The 21076-nt window shown below is 41.5% G+C and overlaps 1 protein-coding gene and 1 pseudogene across 1 annotated transcript in view; both read right to left on the bottom strand.

Annotated features, from left to right (window-relative positions):
* The window catches only part of PPIP5K1 (diphosphoinositol pentakisphosphate kinase 1), a 49830-nt gene that overhangs the window by 7707 nt on the left and 21047 nt on the right, over nucleotides 1-21076 (bottom strand). Inside the window, exons 28-31 of the mRNA XM_060148944.1 lie at nucleotides 20841-20966; nucleotides 20061-20123; nucleotides 16382-16564; nucleotides 14760-14897 (exon numbers count right to left, since the gene is read on the bottom strand). Coding sequence (XP_060004927.1) covers nucleotides 14760-14897; nucleotides 16382-16564; nucleotides 20061-20123; nucleotides 20841-20966 — 510 coding nt within the window. The remainder of the gene's footprint in view (nucleotides 1-14759; nucleotides 14898-16381; nucleotides 16565-20060; nucleotides 20124-20840; nucleotides 20967-21076) is intronic.
* LOC132506439 (forkhead box protein K2-like) lies at nucleotides 11804-12961 on the bottom strand (annotated as a pseudogene).

The raw sequence follows: 21076 nt of genomic DNA on the forward strand, positions 1-21076 counted from the left end.
AAAAAATTGAAGTATAGTTGATTTATAATGTTAGTTTCAGGTGTATGGCAAAGTGATTCAGTTATGTGTATATATATTCTTTTTCAGATTTGTCTCCACTATATGTTATTACAAGATATTGAATATAGTTACCTGTGCTATACAGTAGGTTCTTGTTGGCGATCTATTTTATATATAGTAGTGTGTATATGTTAATCCCAAATTCCTAATTTATCCCTCTCCCCCCTTTCCCTTTTGGTAACCATAAATTTGTTTTCCATGGCTATGAGTCTATTTCTGTTTTATAAATAAGTTCATTTGTATCATATTTTAGATTCAAAATATAAGTGATATCATGATATTTATCTTTCTCTGTCTTACTTCACTTACTATGATAATCTCTAGGTCCATCCATGTTGCTGCAAATGGCATTATTTATTCTTTTTTATGGCTAAGTAATATTCCATTGTATATATGTACCACATCTTTTTTATCCATTTATCTGTCGATCAACATTTAGGTTGGTTCCATGTCTTGGCTACTGTAAATAGTGCTGCTATGAACAGTGGGGTGCATGTATCTTTTCAAATTACAGTTTTCTCTGCATATATGACCAGGAGTGGGATTGCTAGATCATATGGTAGCTCTAATTTTAGTTTTTTAAGGAACCTCCATACTGTTCTCCATAGTGGCTGCACCAGTTTGCATTCCCACCAACAGTGTAGGAGGGCTCCCTTTTCTCCACACCCTCTCTAGCATTTATCATTTGTAGATTTTTTGATGATGGCCATTCTGACTGGTTCAATGATTCAGTTTAAATAACTTTGGGACTTCCCTGGTGGTGCAGTAGTTAAGAATCCAATGCAGGAGACATAGGTTCGATCCCTGGTCTGGGAAGATCTCACACTGCGGAGCAACTAAGCCTGTGCGCCAGAACTACTGAAGCCTGCACGCTCTAGAGCCCGCATGCCACAACTACTGAGCCCACATGCTGCAACTACTGAAGCCCATGCACCTACTGCCAGTACTCCACAACAATAGAAGCTACTGCAATGAGAAGCCTGAGCACCACAGTGAAGAGTAGCCCCCACTTGTTGCAACTAGAGAAAGCCCATGCGCAGCAATGAAAACCCAACACAGCCCAAAAAAATAATAAATAAATAAGTAAATAAATAAATAACTTTGGCAAGAATACTTCAAGAGGTGATCCTGTGTACTTTATATTGCATCATACTGGATGAACATAATGTCTCATTATCCCACTAAGGCTAAATTTACTAACAAAGTTAAAGTGGGGCCCATGAGATCTCACCATTGTAAAGTTTTCCCCTTCTTATTAGAGGTAATCCTTTGGCACTGTGGAACCTGATCAACATTTCAGCTAATTGTGTTAGTATCCACTGATGATCCTTAATTACTTTATTAGGACTGTCAAGTGGTGATTTTCTAATTCTATCAATTCTGTATTTATTAGCTGGCATATTTTCTGTAAAGAAGAGCTTTCTCTCTTTAACTGGGGCCATTTGATTACATTAAACTGCAGTTCTTACTGAAAAGGAAGGATAAATGTTTATTTCCCTTTAATTAGTTTTCAGAAGAAAGAGCTGGTGAAAAGTATTCATCAATAGTGACAGATGATTATTATTTTATTTTATTTTTGTTCTCTTTTTTGTAAGACTCATTATGAGCTTGTAGATGTTTACATGTTCAGTGCACTTTAATCAATTACAATAAATTATTCTTTTTAATGCTAAAATATTCCAATTCTGGTCAGTGGGAGTCTCTTCAGGCTTGATTGCTTCCTTGCTTCTGTTACAACATGCCTCAGGATCACCTTGTGCTTTCCTTGCCCTAGATCATGCATCCTCAATAAAATTGGTTCTTGGTGAAAGTGAAAAAACTTAGATATTCCACTGGTTTGTGGTCCATCAAATGGCTACAATACATAAACAGACATAAAGTTTATCTGTGGTATTAAAATTTCAGGTGGCGGGGAGTGATTGGAGGAAAAAAGTCTAAAAAGGCTCTGTAGGAGGAGGTGTGATTTTAGTAAAAAAAAAAAAGGTGGTTAAAAAACATGGGCCTAGACCAGGAATCCAACCATGGAATCCTGGTTGCTTTTACTGAGGAATGATATGTAGAGACCAAAATCTAGGTGCCAAGGGAGCTCATTGATACTCTTTCTAATGCATGATATTAGAAAAAGCATTAAAAAATGGAATTCATATTGATATTTTCAATTCAAATTTAACATTACAGCACTTTAAAAATCTTCTGAATTTATATTTATATATAATTTATCTGACTTTGAGAATTCTTATTCCTAATAACAGAAACATAATTACTTATTTGCATTACTCTATTATATGTGTGTGTGCATATGACATGTTTCAAAATAGTATCAATATCACTACTAACAATTAAACCACTGAATAAGGATTAAAATTATTTTATATTTCTTTTTGTTCCACTGAAGGATTTACAGTCAAAGTACAGTATTCCAAAGTTATTAGAAAAATTATTTTCCCTGTGTGATTATGTTACTATTTTGATATAAAGTTAGGGTAATTTCTTTCCCTTTTTTTTTCCAATTTTAGGATTCACTTCTTTTTTTTTTTTTTTTTTTTGCAGTACGCGGGCCTCTCACCGCTGCGGCCTCTCCCGTCGCGGAGCACAGGCTCCGGACGCGCAGGTTCAGCGGCCATGGCTCACGGGCCCAGCCGCTCCGCGGCACGCGGGATCCTCCCGGACCGGGGCACGAACCCGCGTCCCCTGCATCGGCAGGCGGACTCTCAACCACTGCGCCACCAGGGAAGCCCAGGATTCACTTCTTTTGATTTAGTCTTCTATTTTGAAAAACATTTACAGGTTCACAAGTCAAAGGTTTATAAAAAGGCATATTCAGAGGAAGTTCCTTTTTCTTCATGCCCTTCAGCCCCATTCCTATTGCTGTCCAGTGGTAAACATTTTTATTAGTTTCTGGTGTTTACTTTTATCATTTCTTTTTGCAAATATGTACATTTTCCCCTTATTTCCCCTCCTTATAGAATAGGTAACATACTATCAACACTATTCTGCACCTTTTTTTATCCACTTAACAATATATCCTGGAGATTACTTCATATCAAAACACATAGACCTTCCTCATTAGTTTTAACAGATCCATAGTACTCATTTGAGTGGACATACCACTGTTTATTCAACCACTCTTGTACTGAAGAACTTTGGGGTTGTTTCCAAAAATAATAAATAAACAACATAAATTACGTCACAATAACTGTATACAAATGTTATTTCAACTTTGTGTACAGTAGCTTCAGAATAGATTCCTAAAATTGTATTATTAGATAAGAGAGTAACTGTATCTGTAATTCTCTGAGATATTACAAAATTTACCTTCATATGGGGTTGTACCATTTTGCACTCCCACCATGTATGGAACTGCCTCTCTCATTATAGACTTGTCAAGAGAATGTGTTATCAAACTTTTGGATTTTTTACAATCTAATAGGTGAGATATGATATCTCAGTGTAGTTTTATTTATTTTTTTTTAATTTTTAAAAATTTTTATTTATTTATTTATTTTTGGCTGTGTTGGGTCTTCATTGCTGCACGCGGGCTTTCTCCAGTTGCGGCAAGCAGGGGCTACTCTTCGTGGTGGTGTGCGGACTTCTCATTGTGGTGGCTTCTCTTGTCGTGGAGCATGGGCTCTAGGTTTGCACGGGCTTCAGTAGTTGTGGCACACGGGCTCAGTAGCTGTGGCTCGTGGGGTCTAGAGCACAGGCTCAGTGGTGGTGCACGGGCTTAGTTGCTCTGTGGCATGTGGGATCTTCCCAGACCAGGGATCGAACCCGTGTCCCCTGCATTGGCAGGCGGATTCTTAACCACTACACCACCAGGGAAGTCCCTCAGTGTAGTTTTAATTTGCATATTTCTTATGATCAAGGTTGAGCATCATTTCACATGTGTAACAGCCACCTGTATTTCTTTCTTTGTAAACTATCCTTTTTCAAAAATCACACTTTTGGTCTTTTCCTTTCTGATATGTAAAAGTTCTCCGTATTTTAGGATGATTAAGCCTATATGTGATATAAATTGCAGAAAAAATTTTTCCTTGCTTATGATGTTGCTATTGGTTTTACAACATATAAAAAATGTTTATATGGCTTAGTTTATCAATCTTTTCCTATTGTTTCCCAAATTTGAGTTTGAGTCAGAATTAGGTTCTCCTTACTTTCAGGTGATAAAGGAATTTATCACCATCACCCCTGCTTACTTTTAGTACTTGCATGATTTTTTAAAATTATTATTATTGAAGGGAAAGCCACATAACATAAAGCTAACCATCTTAAAGTATATAATACTGTGGCATTTAGCACATCAACAATGTTGTGCCACTGCCACCTTATCTAGTTCCAAAACTAGATAAGTTTTCATCACCCCAAAAGAAAACCCCATATCCATTAAGAAGTCACTCCTGGGCTTCCCTGGTGGCGCAGTTGGTGAGAGTCCGCCTGCCGATGCAGGAGACACGGGTTCATGCCAGGAAGATCCCACATGCTGCGGAGCAGCTAGGCCCGTGAGCCATGGCCGCTGAGCCTGCGCGTCCGGAGCCTGTGCTCCACGACGGGAGAGGCCACAGCAGTGAGAGGCCCATGTACCGCAAAAAAAAAAAAAAAAAAAAAAAAAAAAAAAAGTTACTCCTCATTCTACCCTACCTTCAACCCCTGGAAACCACCAATTTGCTTTCTATCTCTATTCTAGTTCTTTCATATAAATGGAATCATACAATATGTGACTTTTTCTGTCTGGTTTCTTTCACTTGCCGTGTTTTTGAGGTTCATCCATATAGCAACATATATCAGTACTTCATTCCTTTTTATAGTTCAGTAACATTCTATTGTATGTATATACCACATTTTGTTTACCCATTCACGTACATTTCAGTTGTTTCCACCTTTCGACTGTTGTGAATAGTGTCACCATAAACTTTTGTGTGTAAACATTTGTTAGAGTACCTGTTTTCATTTCTTTTGAATATATACCTGGGAGTGGAATTGCTGGGTCAGATAGTAACTCTATATTTAGCTTTTTGAGGAATTGTCAAACTGTTTTCCACCAGGGCTGCACCATTTTACATTTCCCCCAGCAATGTACAAAAATTCTAATTTGTTCATACCATTACTAACACTTTTCTGCTCGCTCTTTCTCTTTTTAAATTATAGCCATCCTAGTGGGTGTGAAGTGGTACCTCATTGTGGCTTTGATTTGCATATCCCTGATGGTTACTGAGGGTGAGCATTATTTCATGTGCTTCTTGGCTATTTGTATATCTTCTTTGAAGAAGTGTCTATTTAAGTCCTTTGCTCACTTTTAAGTTGGGTTGTTTGTCTTTTTGCTGTTGAATTGTTATATTATGGACCTTTATCAGATATATGATTTGCAAATATTTTCTCCCTTTCTATAGACTGTCTTTTCCCTTTCTTTCATGTTCTTTGATGCACAAAAAGTTTAAATTTTGGTGAAGTCCAATTTATCTATTTTTTCCCCTTTTGTTACTTGTGCTTTTGGTCTGTCTAAGAATCCATTAGCTAACTCTTAAGGTCATGAAGATTTATCTTATGTCTTGTAAGAGTTGTACAGTTTTAGCTCTTATATTTAGGCCATTTATCCATTTTGAGTTAACTTTAGTACATGGTATGAGGTGGGGGAGGTCCATCTTCATTCTTTTGCATATGGGTATCCAGTTGTTCTAGCACCATTTATTGAAGAGACAATTCTTTCCCCATTAAATGGTCTTAGCAACATTGTTGAAAATCAACTGGCCATGGAAGTATGGGTTTAGTTTTGGACTCTTGATTCTATTCCATTGGTCTCTAACTTTATCCTTATGGCAATCCCACACTGTTTGGATTACTGTAGCTTTGTAGTAAGTTTTAATATCAGAAGATGTGAGTCCTCCGACTTTTTCTTTTTCAAAATTATTTTGACTATTCAGGTCCCCTTGCAATCCCATATAAACTTGAGGGTCAGCTTTTCCATTTCTACAAAAAAGTGCATTGGAATTCCAATAGGGATTGCATTTAATCCAGAGATCTCTTTGGGGAGTACTGTCATCCTAAAAATGTTATGTATTCTACATGAACATGGAATGTCTTACCATTTATTTAGGTCTTCTTTGATTTATTTCAGCAATGTTTTACAGTTTTCAGTGTACAAGTCTTTAAACTTCTTGGTTAAATTTTGCTTCCAGGTACTTTATTCTTTTGGATGCTATTATAAATGGTATTGTTTTCTTAATTTCCCCTTTGGATTGTTCATTGCTGGTGTATAGAAACACAACTGATTTTTGTGAGTTGATCTTGTACCCTGAAACACTGTTGAATTTATTCATTAGTTCTGGTAGTTCTTTTGGGGTTTCTTTTCCATTTTCTCTATATAGGATTATGTCCTCTGTGAATAGCGACAGTTTTACTTCTTCCTTTCCGATTTAGGTCCTTTTTTTTTTTTTTTTGCCTAACTGCTCTCCCTAAAACTTCCAGTACAATATTGAATAGCAGTGGTGAAAGTGGGCATCCTTGTCTTGCTCCTGATCTTACAGGGAAAACTTTCAGTCTCTCACCACTGAGTATGATTTGTGCTGTGTTTTTGTTTTGTTTTTTAATATTTATTTATTTATTTGGCTATGCTGGGTCTTAGTTGCAGCACACAGGATCTTCGCTGTCTCGTGTGGGATCTTTGATGTGGCATGTGGGATCTTTGGTTGCAACATTTGGGCTCCTTTAGTTGTGGCATGCAGGCTCCTCTCGTTGCAGTATGCGGGATCCCTGACCAGGGATCGAACACCAGCCTTTTGCATTGTGAGCACGGAGTCTTAACCACTGGACCACCAGGGAAGTCCCTAGGGGTTGTTTATAAATGTCCTTTATAGCATTGAGGAAGTTTCTTTCTGTTCCTAGCTCAGTGAGTGTTGGGTTTTGCCAAATGCTTTTCCACATCAATTCACATGATTGGTTTTTTTCTCTCTTTGTTCTATTAATGTAGTGTATTACATTGACATGTTTTCTTATGTTGAATCACCCTTGCATTCCTGAGATAAATCTCACTTGATCATGGTGTAGTATAATCCTTTCAATGTGTACTGTTGGATTTGGTTTGCTAATATTTTGTTGAGAATTTTTTTTGTGGGGGGGGATTGTTGAAAATTTTTGCCTCTCTACTCATAGGGGAAATTAGTCTGTAGTTTTCTTTTCTTTTTAAATTTATTTATTTATTTATGGCTATGTTGGGTCTTCATTGCTGCGTGGGCTTTCTCTAGCTGTGGCAAGCAGGGGCTACTCTTCGTTGTGGTGCATGGGCTTCTCATTGCAGTGGCTTCTCTTGTTGTGGAGCATGGGCTCAAGGCATGCAGGCTTCAGTAGTTGTGGCGTGCAGGCTTCAGTAGTTGTGGCTCATGGGCTTCAGTAGTTGTGGCTCACAGGCTTAGCTGCTCTGCAACTTAGATGCACGTGGGAATCTTCCCAGACCAGGGCTCGAACCTATGTCCCCTGCACTGGCAGGCAGATTCTTAACCACTGCACCACCAGGGAAGCCCTGTAGTTTTCTTTTCTTAGGGTGTCTTTGTCTGGCTTTGGTATCAGGGTAATGCTGACTTCACAGAAAGTGTTTCCTCCTCTTATATTTTTTGGAAGAGGGTGAGTAGGACTGGGGCTAATTTTTCTTAAATATTTGGTAGAATTCACCAGTGAAGCCATCTGGTCTTGGACTTTTCTTTGTTGAGAAGTTTTTGCTATTGATTCAGTCTTTTTCCTTGTTATAGGTATGTTCAGATTTTCTATTTCTTCTTGAGTCGGTTTTTAGAGTTTATTTCTAGGAATTGTCCTTTTCATCTATGTTATCTAATTTGTTGGCATACAATTGTTCATGGTACTCTCTTACAATCCTTTTTATTTCTGTAAGGTCAATAGCAATGTTTGAATTGATGGCGATTAGCTTCAATAACATACAAACACTCTGTTGCTATAAAGCTCAGTCCCCACCTTGTTATTGTCATAAATTATCATATATCTTTGTACATTGTGTGCCCATTAAAACAGACATAATGATTGGTTTATTCATTTGTGTGTTGTCACATATGAAACAAAAAGACAAAAAGGGGAGCTACAAACCAAAAATACAATAACGCTGGCTCTTAGATTTACCAGTGTAGCTACTTTTACCAGAGTTCTTTTTCTTCTTTCTTTCTTTTTTTTTTGAGTTCTTTATTTTTTGATATGGCTTCAAATTTCTGTTTAGTGTCATTTTAGCCAAAAAGCCTCCTTTTAGCATTTCTTGTAGGGCAGACCTACTACTGACAAAATCCTTCAGCTTAAAGATGTTACTGGAAAACTACTAGAGCTAAACAATGAATTTGGTAAACTAGCAGGATACAAAATTAATGCACAGAAATCTCTTGCATTCCTATACACTAATGATGAAAAATCTGAAAGTGAAATTAAGAAAACACTCCCACTTACCATTGCAACAAAAAGAATAAAATACCTAGGAATAAACCTACCTAAGGAGACAAAAGATCTGTATGCAGAAAACTATAAGACAATGATGGAAGAAATTAAAGATGATACAAATAGATGGAGAGATATATCATGTTCTTGGATTGGAAGAATCAACATTGTGAAAATGAGTCTCTACCCAAAGCAATCTACAGATTCAATGCAATCGCTATCAAACTACTGCTGGCATTTCTCACAGAACTAGAACAAAAAATTTCACAATTTGTATGGAAACACAAAAGACCCCGAATAGCCAAAGCAATCTTTAGAAAGAATAACAGAGCTGGAAGAATCAGGCTCCCTGACTTCAGACTATAGTACAAAGCTATAGTAATCAAGATAGTACGGTACTGGCACAAAAACATAAATATAGATTAATGGAACAGGATAGAAATCCCAGAGATAAACCCATGCACATATGGTCACCTTATCTTTGATAAAGGAGGCAAGAATATTCAATGGAGAAAAGACAGCCTCTTTAATAAGTGGTGCTGGGAAAACTGGACAGCTACATGTAAAAGAATGAAATTAGAACACTCCCTAACACCACACATAAAAATAAACTCAAAATGGATTAAAGACCTAAATGTAAGGCCAGACACTATCAAACTCTTGCAGGAAAACACAGGCAGAACACTCTATGACATAAATCACAGCAAAATTCTTTTTTGACCCACCTCCTAGAGAAATGGAAATAAAATCAAAAATAAACAATTGGGACCTAATGAAACTTCAAAGCTTTTGCACAGCAAAGGAAACCATAAACAAGATGAAAAGACAACCCTCAGAATGGGAGAAAATATTTGCAAATGAAGCAACTGACAAAGGATTAATCTCCAAAATTTACAAGCAGCTCAGGCAGCTCAATATCAAAAAAACAAACAACCCAATCCAAAAATGGGCAGAAGACCTAAACAGACATTTCTCCAAAGAAGATATACAGACTGCCAACAAACACACGAAAGAATGCTCAACATCAGTAATCATTAGAGAAATGCAAATCAAAACTACAATGAGATATCATCTCACACCAGTCAGAATGGCCATCATCAAAAAATCTACAAAAAATAAATGTTGTGGAGAAAAGGGAACCCTCCTGCACTGTTGATGGGAATGTAAATTGATACAGCCACTATGGAGAACAGTATGGAGGTTCCTTAAAAAACTAAAAATAGAACTACCATATGACCCAGCAATCCCACTATTGGGCATATACCCTACCCTGAGAAAACCATAATTCAAAAAGAGTCATGTACCACAATGTTCACTGCAGCTCTATGTACAATAGCCAGGACATGGAAACAACCTAAGTGTCCATCATCGGATGAATGGATGAAGAAGATGTGGCACATATATACAATGGAATATTACTCAGCCATAAAAAGAAACAAAATTGAGTTATTTGTAGTGAGGTGGATGGACCTAGAGACTGTCATACAGAGTGAAGTAAGTCAGAAAGAGAAAAACAAATACTGTATGCTAACACACATATATGGAATCTAAAAAAAAAAAAAAGTGGTCATGAAGAACCTAGGGGCAAGACGGGAATAAAGACGCAGACCTACTAGAGAATGGACTTGAGGACAGGGGAGGGGGAAGGGTAAGCTGGGACAAAGTGAGAGAGTGGCATGGACATATATACACTACTAAATGTAAAACAGATAGCTAGTGGGAAGCAGCCGCATAGCACAGGGAGATCAGCTTGGTGCTTTATGACCACCTAGAGGGGTGGGATAGGGAGGATGGGAGGGAGGGAGGGACAAGAGGGAAGAGATATGGGAATATATGTATATGTATAACTGATTCACTTTGTTATAAAGCAGAAACTAACACACCACTGTAAAGCAATTATACTCCAATAAAGATGTTTAAAAAAAATCCCTCATCTTTTGTTTATTTGGGAATGTCTTAATTTTTCCTTCATTTTTGAACAGTTTCGACAGTTATAGAATTCTTGGTTGACGTTTTTTTCTTTTAGCACTTTAAATATGTCACCCCACTACTTTCTGGCCTCTATGGTTTCTGATGAGTGCCTTGTTAATCTATTAAATATCCCTTGTATGTGACAAGCTGCTTTTCTCTTGCCACTTTCAACATTTTCTCTTTGTCTTTTGACAATTTGATTACAATGTATCTCAATGTAGATCTCTTTGCATTTACCCTTCTTGAAGTTTGAACTATTTGGACACATAGACTTGTGTCTTTATCAAATATGAGAAGTTTTCAGCTATTTTTTCTTCAAAAATTTTTTCTGCCTCTTTCTCTCTCTCTTCTCCTTCTGGGATTTCCATTATACATACAGTGGTATGTTTTATGGTGTCCCACAGTATCTTTGGCTCTGTTCACTTTTCTTCATTCTTTTTTATTTCTTCTCCTCAGACTGGATAACTTCAACTGACCTACCTTTTCTTTTGGCTGGAACACTATTTTTATTATAACATGTTTATACATCTGCAGGTAGAAGAAAAAAGTTTTTACCCTCCATTAAACAGAATGGCTTACCCCCACCCCACCCCACCCACATCACTTGATTATGGTTATGGTTCAACAGATGCATTTTTCAAAGGATCATTTACTCATTAAGCCTCAAAGGAATTCTGTAGCCATTCCTTGTTACTTAATAAATTCAAAATTTGTAAATGTATATTTCTTCTCCCTTTTGTTATGCTTTTACCATTCCGTACTTCAAACTTACCCTTTCCCATACTGTCTTAATTAGTGAGATCCTGCTAAACACCTAGTAAATGGCCACACTTAAAACAGACATGCAGAGGAAAAACATACACAATGTAGAGGTTTAAAAATTAAACAAATTAGGGCTTCCCTGGTGGCACAGTGGTTGAGCGTCCGCCTGCAGATGCTAGGGACACGGGTTCGCGCCCCGATCCGGGAAGATCCCACATGCCGTGGAGCGGCCGGGCCCGTGAGCCACGGCCGCTGAGCCTGCGCGTCCGGAGCCTGTGCTCCGCAACGGGAGAGGCCGCAACGGTGAAAGGCCCGCGTACCCCAAAAAAAAAAAAAAAAATTAAACAAATTAAAAAGCTAAACAATGGAAATACTATGCACCGATTTCAAAGTGTCCTCTGAGGAGGCCTGGATTCACAGACAGCCTAGGAATAGGCTGGAAGTACAGGTGGACCACTGAAACAGGGCAGCACTGTGTTCATCTGTTTTGTATACTGGCCAACTGGAGGAGGTATCTTTTGAAGAAAGGGTTCCTCAGGAAAAGTTTGAAAACCATCTCTGTGCAAACTTCAAAAAGATATGTATGTCAGCCTACGTATAGCTGCCAGCCCTTGTCTGCAGTCCTGTAGTAGGGACAGTTTTTCGTGATGTACGAATAAATTCCATTTAGGGTGAGTTGTTTATCAGGAGCCATCGTAATTGCTTGTACAATTAATTGTGCATAGGAATAAGGTGGCTTTGAATAATCCTTTGGGCTGTCTCCACCTGAAGCTTCCTTCTTATTTTCTGGCTGTGAGTTGTCGGCCATTAAATTGAGGTCAGATGGTACCACATGGCCCGTTTTGTACCCTAAAGACCCTGCTCCCCAGGGGGCTGGATGGACAGGAGTTCACAGCACTGATGGTTCCTGTGGGGGAGGGGAGGGGGCTGATGAGGTGGGCCATGGTGTCTGGAATGTTGATGGTCAGTGGGGAGATGTGAGCCTGCACGGGCTTCACCAGGGACTCGGGCGCTTCCTGTTTCTCCCTCTCCTTGCTGGACAGGGCAGTGAAGGTGAGTGATCTTGACGTTTGTGCTTGGGAACCTGAATGTGCACATGTGCGGCAGCTGCAGCGGCGGCACCCCGCGCCTTTGGAACACGCCGTCCACTCACATGCCATTCTTGCCAAGGCAGCGCAGGTAGAAGTTGCCACCCGCATCGGGCCCGGGCTGCGCCGACGGCTCCAGGGCCGCCCCAGGATGGCCGCTGCCGCCGCCGCCCGGGGGCGTTAAGATCTCGAGGTGGCGCTGCAAGATGAAGCTCGAGTGGCCCATGCTCACGTCCACTGAGCCCTGCGACAAGTTTCGCCCGATGGTCACCGAGCGCTTCTTCATCAGGTACTCGAACTTGCAGCCCTCGAGGCGCGCCACTGCCCAGCCACCCGGTGGGGACCCGCCCGCCCCCAGCGCCGCCGCCCGCGGGAGGCCCGCCCACGCCCGGCAACACCGCGGCCGCTGCCATGGGCCTGCGAGGGCCCGGGCCGCCTTCCAACGCCGCCACTGAGCTGAGGGCCGAGTGAGGCCGAGGGCCGAGCGAGGCCGCCAGCCGGCGAGCTGCAAGTGGCGGCAAGGGGCGGGACACACGCAGCGTGCCAGCGTCAGGCCATGACTGACGGCGGCGCCCGCCTTGACCTATCTTTAAGTTTGCTGATTTTTAATTCTGCCTGCTCAAACCTTCTAAGAAGTCCTCCAGTAAATTTTTCATTTCTGTTATTTGCTTTTCAACCCCAGATTTTCTGTTTGGTTCCTTTTAATATATATATATATTTTAAAAAATAAATTTATTTATTTTTGGCTGCATTGGGTCTTCCTTGCTGTGCCCAGGTTTTCTCTAGTTGCAGTGAGCAGGGGCTACTCTTCATTGCGGTGTGCAGGCTTTTCTCATCGCAGTGGCTTCTCTTATTGTGGAGCACAGGGCTCTAAGCGTGTGGGCTTCAGTAGTTGCAGCACACGGGCTCAGTAGTTGCAGCACGCGGGCTCAGTAGTTGTAGCATGTGGGCTCAGTAGTTGTGGCATGCAGGCTCAGTAGTTGTGGCTCACAGGCTGTAGAGCACAGGCTTAGTAGTTGTGGTACACGGGCTTAGTTGCTCCGTGGCATGTGGGATCTTCCCGGACCAGGGATCGAATCCATGTCCCCTGCATTGGCAGGTGGATTCTTAACCACTGTGCCACCAGGGAAGTCCCCCAACTCCCTTTTTTTTTTTTTTTTTGAGATGATCATATGGTTTTTTTCTTCTTCCATTTGTTGACATGGAGTATCACATTGATTGATTTGCATATATTGAAGAATCCTTGCACCCCTGGGATAAATCCCACTTGATCATGGTGTATGATCCTTTTAATGTGTTGTTGGATTCTGTTTGCTAGTATTTTGTTGAGGAGTTTTGCATTTATATTCATCAGTGATATTGGTCTGTAATTTTCTTTTTGTGTAGTATCTTTGTCTGGTTTTGGTATCAGGGTAATGGTGGCCTCATAGAATGAGTTTGGGAGTGTTCCTTCCTCTGCAGTTTTTTTGGAAGATTCTGAGAAGGATGGGTGTTAGCTCTTCTCTAATTGTTTAATAGAATTCACCTGTGAAGCCATCTGGTCCTGGACTTTTGTTTGTTGGAAGATTTTTAATCACAGTTTCAATTTCATTACTTGTGATTGGTCTGTTCATATTTTCTATTTCTTCCTGGTTTAGTCTTGGAAGGTTATACCTTTCTAAGAATTTGTCCATTTCTTCCAGGTTGTCCATTTTATTGGCATAGAGTTGCTTATAGTAGTCTCTTAGGATGCTTTGTATTTCTGCAGTGTCTGTTGTAACTTCTCCTTTTTCATTTCTAATTTTATTGATTTGAGTCTTCTCCCTCTTTTCCTTGATGAGTCTGGCTAAAGGTTTATCAGTTTTGTTTATCTTCTCAAAGAACCAGCTTTTAGTTTTATTGATCTTTGCTATTGTTTTCTTTGTTTCTGTTTCATTTATTTCTGCTCTGATCTTTATGATTTCTTTCCTTCTACTAACTTTCCAACTCCATTTCTTAAAGGCTGTCTTTCCCCTAGTATTTTTAAATGCTAACTTCAACTATTTCTGGATTTTCTACTTTGTTTGCTTGGTCTCTGTTTATTCATGTACCAATACTACACTGTTTTTATTATAGAAGTTTTATAAAATGTTTTAAAATCTGGTAGGGCCAGCATGACTTCACTGCTCTTCTTTTCAAGATTTCCTTGGCTATTCTTGCTTGTTTTTTTTTGTTTTTTTTTTTTTTAATGACAACTTCAAAATCAATTTGTCTGACTTTAGAAAAACAGTACTATTTTTACTGAGATCACATTAAATTTATAAGTTAACTTTGGAAGGAGTGATCGTTCTATGCTTTTGAGTTAACCTATGCAATTAAACATTTTTTCAAGTCTACTTTTTCAGAGTGCCTATCTTTTTAATTTATTACTCATGTTCTAGGAAGCATGGGAGTGGGGGCAGAGATAGTGGTACAAGATAAGAGTATTCTCCATACCTGCAGATGCCTGTGCTTGGGCATCAGTGTGGCGCTGGCAGACTCTACTCAAGAATTCACTCACTTGACGCAGGGAAAGGGCATTATGCAGTGTTTCCAGGGGGTAAATGGTAGGCACCATGGAGCACCCTTCAAATCCTGTTAGAAAAGAGATGGGCAAAGTCAATGTTATTCCTGCTGGATATACCCCAACTGGCCAAGGAAGCATGGAGGGTCCCTGAGAACCATCAGGAGTGTCTGTGGCTTTTGGAGTGTGGGGTATCCAAGATTCTCAGGAGAGGGAACTCTTTAGAGCCCCTACAGGAGTCTATTTCTGTCACCTCCAGATTTTCTAAAAAGTCTTCCTGCTAAGGCCTCTGGGTGAATCAAATCACCTCTTATCCTACCTATGGAAAGCCTGCAATATTCCATGGAAAAATCAACAGAATCCCAATGAGGTAAGCACCTACACTCCTCTTGTACTTTCTGGGGGAAATAAAACAAAGGTCCAGAGGTAAGGGGTGAAATTGTAGGTCTAAATGAGAGGTAGGGAGGTCATGGAGCTGGGAAAAAACAGCAGATTTCAGGGATCATGTACAAGAGAACCAGATTACGGAGGAGGGCTTGGGATCTGAGGAGGGGTTCATGCAGATTTAGGATATGGGTAGAAAGGCTAGAATATTGGAAGCAGGAGGGCATGCAATACACATGAAGCTCAGCTCAGGAAAACCGCATGTATGAACAGGTTGGGGGATGGAAGTTCTTTCTTGGTTATTTTCATCACTTCAAAGCTTCTTTCCTCTGCTCTCACTGAAGACCCCAGACTTGCTAGTATTTCTCTATTCCTTCAGGAAAATGAGGCAAACCCCCTAGAAAAAAGAATAAATACCGATTCTCTGCTCTGAACCCAACAATTCCAATGTAGATCTACATTGTAGGGTGAAGGGTAAACCTAAATGTGTAACTCTAATCCCAGGGCCTGTTGATGAAAAAAAAAATGCCCCCATTAGAGGATCAAGAAGCATACATCTCAACCACTTTTTTAGTCCCCAATATTTCCTATGCTTCCTTTATATCTCCTTAAATGGATTAAAGGTAGGCAGGACAGCAATATCTATTCAAGACACAGCTTCCTGTCTGACAATGATTAAAACCTATATAACTAAAAAGGATTATACCTGACCATCTTCTAACCTTCAGCCCTTGTTTTCTTCAAGTATTCAATTGAGACCTCTATGCCTCAATTTCCCCCTGTACTCTAGTGGCAGGAGGGCAGGAGAGGTACAGTCTCCAGCTTCTCAGAACTGCTAGAAAAACACTTGGATTTGAAGATGGTGGTAGTAGAGGGTCATAGAGATAAGAATAGATTCCAGGGCAAGAGACTACTCCTGTACCAACTAGCACTGGGAATAGGTAACATTAGGAGGCAGTGAGGAAGGAGAACAGGAAGGGGAGGAGCAGCCAACGCTACAGCTACCAGGCAGCCTGGCCCCAATCCCATCCAAGCAACTAAATGCAAGTCACATAACCTTAGAGTAAATAGGAGAAAGGAATAGGTGGGCTCTCCTGCCAAAAGTGCAAGAAGCAAAGCAGTCAGTCCCAGCCAGGGTAGTGGCAGCAGCCAGCTTGGTGGCAGGGGGTACCGTAGAGGCACTCAGGATCATCCTGGCCTGAGCGCAGCCAGTTCCGGAAGAGGCGCAGGTGGTAGGAGCACTGGTGCAGGTGATGCGCCAGCGTGGCATCCAAGGAGACTGGCCAGCCCCCTGTGCAGTCAGAGGAAAAACTGCGCAGCAACCGGACCACAGGGTGCTGGTCATCCAGCAGCTCTTGGAGGGGTTGGGGGAACCACGGCAGGAAGCACAAAGATAAAGAAAGAGAAGAGGGAGAGACAATAAGGGGGGTACTGGATGACATAAGCATTCCTGGGAGGTGGGGCCACTCAGCTCCAAGGTGAGGTAAGAGAGAAGCAGAGATGGTCAGAGCCACAGGACATGTCTTGCAGGGGAGAAGAGTATTGGCATCATGCTAAAAGAAGTCTAAAAGAAGTGAGTCTAGAAGAAGGGGCACGTGAGACCTCATCATACAGCAGGCCCTCTCCTTTCTCGTTGTGCACAATTCAGTCAGTGCTTGCAGACAGCAGTCACATCGTTCTGGATGGGGTGAGCTGGCAGTTCTGTAGCTAGGAACTCCAGTGTCCCCAATCATTCTTGGGCAAACCCTAGTTAGGGCTTGTTTCTCAAACAAATGTATTTATGAGGTTGGGATAGAGATGAAAAGATTTGAAGTCACTCAGAGAAGAGGGTCAAGAGTGGTATACGTTATCAAGATAAAATTTGAAGCTAAAAAAGCTCCTGAGGACTCAGGCTGGGCTCCCTGGACCAGACTCTAAGATAGCCACAGACAAGGCTTGTGTTAGGTAACTGACGTAGATTAGCAGGAAACCAGGTGTCCTTTAAAACAGCATGTAAAAAACGGAATCAATATGTGAAAATGCCAATATTGATTAATTATCCTTCATTCTTGTTCAAATACATAGACTTTTAAAAAAGCGTTTGCATAAGTCTTAAGGGACACTGTATCAATTATAGAAGCCAAAAGAGATAATTTTATATTTTCTTCCCACTGCTGGTGAGTTTAACTGCACTTTGTTCAGCTAGACGAGTGGAAAAGCTTTAATCCGAAACTACTTACTATCTTAGCTGGTTGGCAAACTTTGTGGATATATGTGATTCAGCTGCAAATGGTTGAAGGCAGTGAAAGGCATGTGGAAGGGGGTTTAAGAGGAACAGTAGGAAAAAGATCTTGGGGAAGAGGTACGGGGTCTTAACTGATAACAGGAATATGGTACAGAGAAAGTAGGATCAAGGTAGCTGAGGATGACTGCTCAGAACCCCCAGACCAGAATGGGCTCCACAGGGTGATCCCATGAGACTATGGTTTCCAGAGACCTTAGTCTGGATGTCAAGAGAGATTTCTGTACCAATGGTCATACAGTTGTGTGGGTCCCTAGAAGAGAATGAGCTTGGCAGATCGGGTGGGTACACTCTGACATTCTGGATGAGGGAGAGACACAGTCTCTTTCCCACTATATTAGTTCACCTTGGTCAGTTCAGCATGCGGTTTACTAATGGGCCATACTTACATACTTGATGTAGTCACAGGATGTGACAGAAGCTTATCAGGAATAGAGGGAGGGATGGGCTGAGGGGTGTTCTCCCATCAAAGCAAGGAAGTAGCACTGCCTTGCCTCCTTTCCAAAGCCAGGTCCAGTTCTTCCAGCTGCTATTTCAAAGCCACACATCATGGCAAAGAGATGGTGGTGATGGACAGTAGGCTGGCACATTGTTGTGACTAATCTGCTGCAAGCAATTGCAGACAGAGCATCCACTCTGTAATTGCTGGGTCAGTCCAGTAACATTTGGCCATGGGGTAGAGCCCTCATATTGTCCTGAGGGCCAAATTAAATCTAGATGATCTTCAGCAAGAGACATAATAGCTCCAAATCTTTTTCTCCTAGATTCCTGCTTCTCAGGCACTTTAGCCTCCAAGCTCAAGTACAAGAAGAACAAAGGCCAGCAGAGCCCTGAGGTTGTGTGCAGGGTGCTGGAGGAGATCTTGAATTTACTCTCTTGCACTATAATTGTCCAGGTCTTTCTTCCTCTCCCCCTTTTGGTAGAATTAATTCTTCTTTACTGGTGAGGCTGCTAACCAAGCCTTCAGGGAACTAGAGGTATATAGGCTTGAGGATCTGCTTTAGGAATTTGGATCTTTTCTCACAGAGCCTAAGAGTTAGGAGAGTTGTGATTTAGCTCTGATGTCAGGGGCCCAAGTTCCTAGTACCATCTTCTGTTCCCTAAGTAACAAGTCTCATAAGTCCAAATCCCAGGCTGTAGTGTTGGGGTTGGTGCCTGAGGGTCTACTCTGGAGATGACTGTGGCACGAAGGCCAGAAGAGCTTGAAGCTAACTGTGCAGGCAGCCACGCCACTCTGAATGGGAAGCTCCTGTCACAGGCACAAACAGGAGTGCAGGTGGGGGGTAGGGGTATAAACTGAGCAAGTATAAGCTAGTCAACATAGGGAGATTTCACCAGTGCCTAGTGGAGATGTATGGCCTTACTGGGCTAAAATCTAGCAGCTGCCACTGTCTAAGGAGCAGGTGATCAGCACCTAGAGTTTTTTCAGCCAGGAAGCCAAGCTAATTTTACCTCCCTCAGAGTCTTAGCTCTTGAACAGAAGAAAATCGTATCTAACAAAACTGGATTTACCTTGAAGACAAGATACAATGCGGAGAGGAACTAAGGATATAAAGGATAAAGCAAGGAGTAAGTCCTGGATTCCTCTGCCATACCCTACAAAGAGACCACAGCCCTTCAGTTTTGGGTTTACGCAAATCTCTAAACTCTCCCACCTTAGTGTGGGCAGACCCTGTTCTTCAGTATTCTTGAAATATTATTTATTCCTAAGCTCCCCCGGAATCTCCAGTAGACATCTCAACTCTTCACTTCCCCTTCTCAGAGACTGCAGTGCCATAAGTAGGCTGGGGCTGCATGGAAACCACATGGAAACCCTCAAGGCACAATTCTTTTTCCTTTACCTACCACCTCCTACTCCTTTTGTTCTTTCTTGTATCCCAAATCAATCTGGACTCCTGTTTTCTAGGCTCAGACCCTAGGTTAGTAGTGACGTAAAGCAGATGTCAGGAGCACAAGAGCCACACAAAATACACACAATGGGAGGAGATAGGAATATGGAGATGGAAAACAATATACCCAAGACTAATGCCTTTATGGGTAGGCTTGGGAACTGGGAACTGCAGCACTGCTCCAAAAGGGAAGCAAACTAGTCATCCACTCCAACAAAAGAGCTGGTGAAAAAACAGGAAGATCAAAATTACGTAAGCTGAGGAGTTGGGGAAACAAATAGAGAGAAGAAATGGGGATGATATAGGTAATACTACGCTCCTTCTAAGAAGGGGAACCATTATCATGTTTGTACAAAGCCTGGCAGTCATGTGATGGGAAAGAAAGAGGTTTAATTCATGTTTCGGTGATGATGCTGAAAAAAGTGACACAATGGTGATGATGGTGACCATGGAAATAAGACCTTGAGTGGCCCCAGGAATCGGGCAGCCAGGCTGCAGCCAAGGCTAAGGTCTGTCACAACAAGTGATATATCCCAAGAGCGACAGTTAGTGAGTGGTTCAGAGACAGCAGGGTGTGAACACAGTGGAGGGAGAGGGAAAGTCAGTGTCAGAACTCAGAGGTTAAGTGTCTGGAGGTGACATGGTGAGGAGGAATGACGTTGAGTCAGAAGCAAACGTACCGTTAGTCGGATGCTTTGCAAACGACACAGAAAATCGTTTTACGGCCGGGACAAACAAGAGCTCTGGGGAGAAAAGACATCACGGGGATTATACCCACCGCTGTCCCCGCCCTCTGCTCTGGAATTTGCTCACGATATACTCTGTTTTTTACAGTTAGTATATGACCTGCTCCCACCCCCGCCCCTTAGATTCCTTACTACCACATTTCAATCTTTTCCTTTGGATAATCTCCTCTCAGGAATCCATGTGTCATCTCTACCATAATACGGTCCCACAAACAACCCTAATCTCACCACCACATCCTCTTTCTGGTCATTTACAAAGAAATAAAATCTTTGTAGAAACTTTCATCACTTCCCCCAATCTCTTTCCATATCATTTTTCCTGCCTTGGCTGAACAACTTCCCCATCCCTGATTTCCTAGATCTTAATTGAGGCTCCACTGCATTCTTCCTGACCGTGGATCATCCTCCTTGGTCCCTACCCCTACAGGCCAGAATCCAGGAAAGAATACAAAGGTGGAGTAAATTGATGTAGCAGGGCTGTATGTGGCTGATTATGAAGGGATAAGCATAAATAAGTAGTATTTGTATGGCGAGAGGGAATGCAAATGGAGGGGTGGATGGGGTCTTGGTTGCTTCTCCCCTCTATAACTGATGCAGAAAACTTGTCGTAAGGCTAGTGTCAAGCGCCATCTTAAGCGTGAATTGTTCTTGAGCTGTGTCCTTGCTGGCGGACAAATGAAGAAAAGAGTTGCCCCCCAAAACCCACCCACATACCATCTCGGTGCTTCAGACTGGCAGGTGGTAGCTTTTTGCCTTGGCTGCGGGCGTAGTCCTGAAGATTCGGGGCGCTGGAGGAGCCGCCCAGCACTGTGGTGCTGAACAGCCCCGTGCACTGTGAGCCTGCAAGGCCGGGAGTGCATTAGTAGCCACGCAAAGCTGCAATTACCACACAGAAGTACGCACGATTTCACATGACAACATCAGGACACACACACATAACCATTCAGAGC

This window comes from Lagenorhynchus albirostris, chromosome 1 (genome assembly GCF_949774975.1).
Source record: "Lagenorhynchus albirostris chromosome 1, mLagAlb1.1, whole genome shotgun sequence".
Lineage (NCBI taxonomy): Eukaryota > Metazoa > Chordata > Mammalia > Artiodactyla > Delphinidae > Lagenorhynchus > Lagenorhynchus albirostris.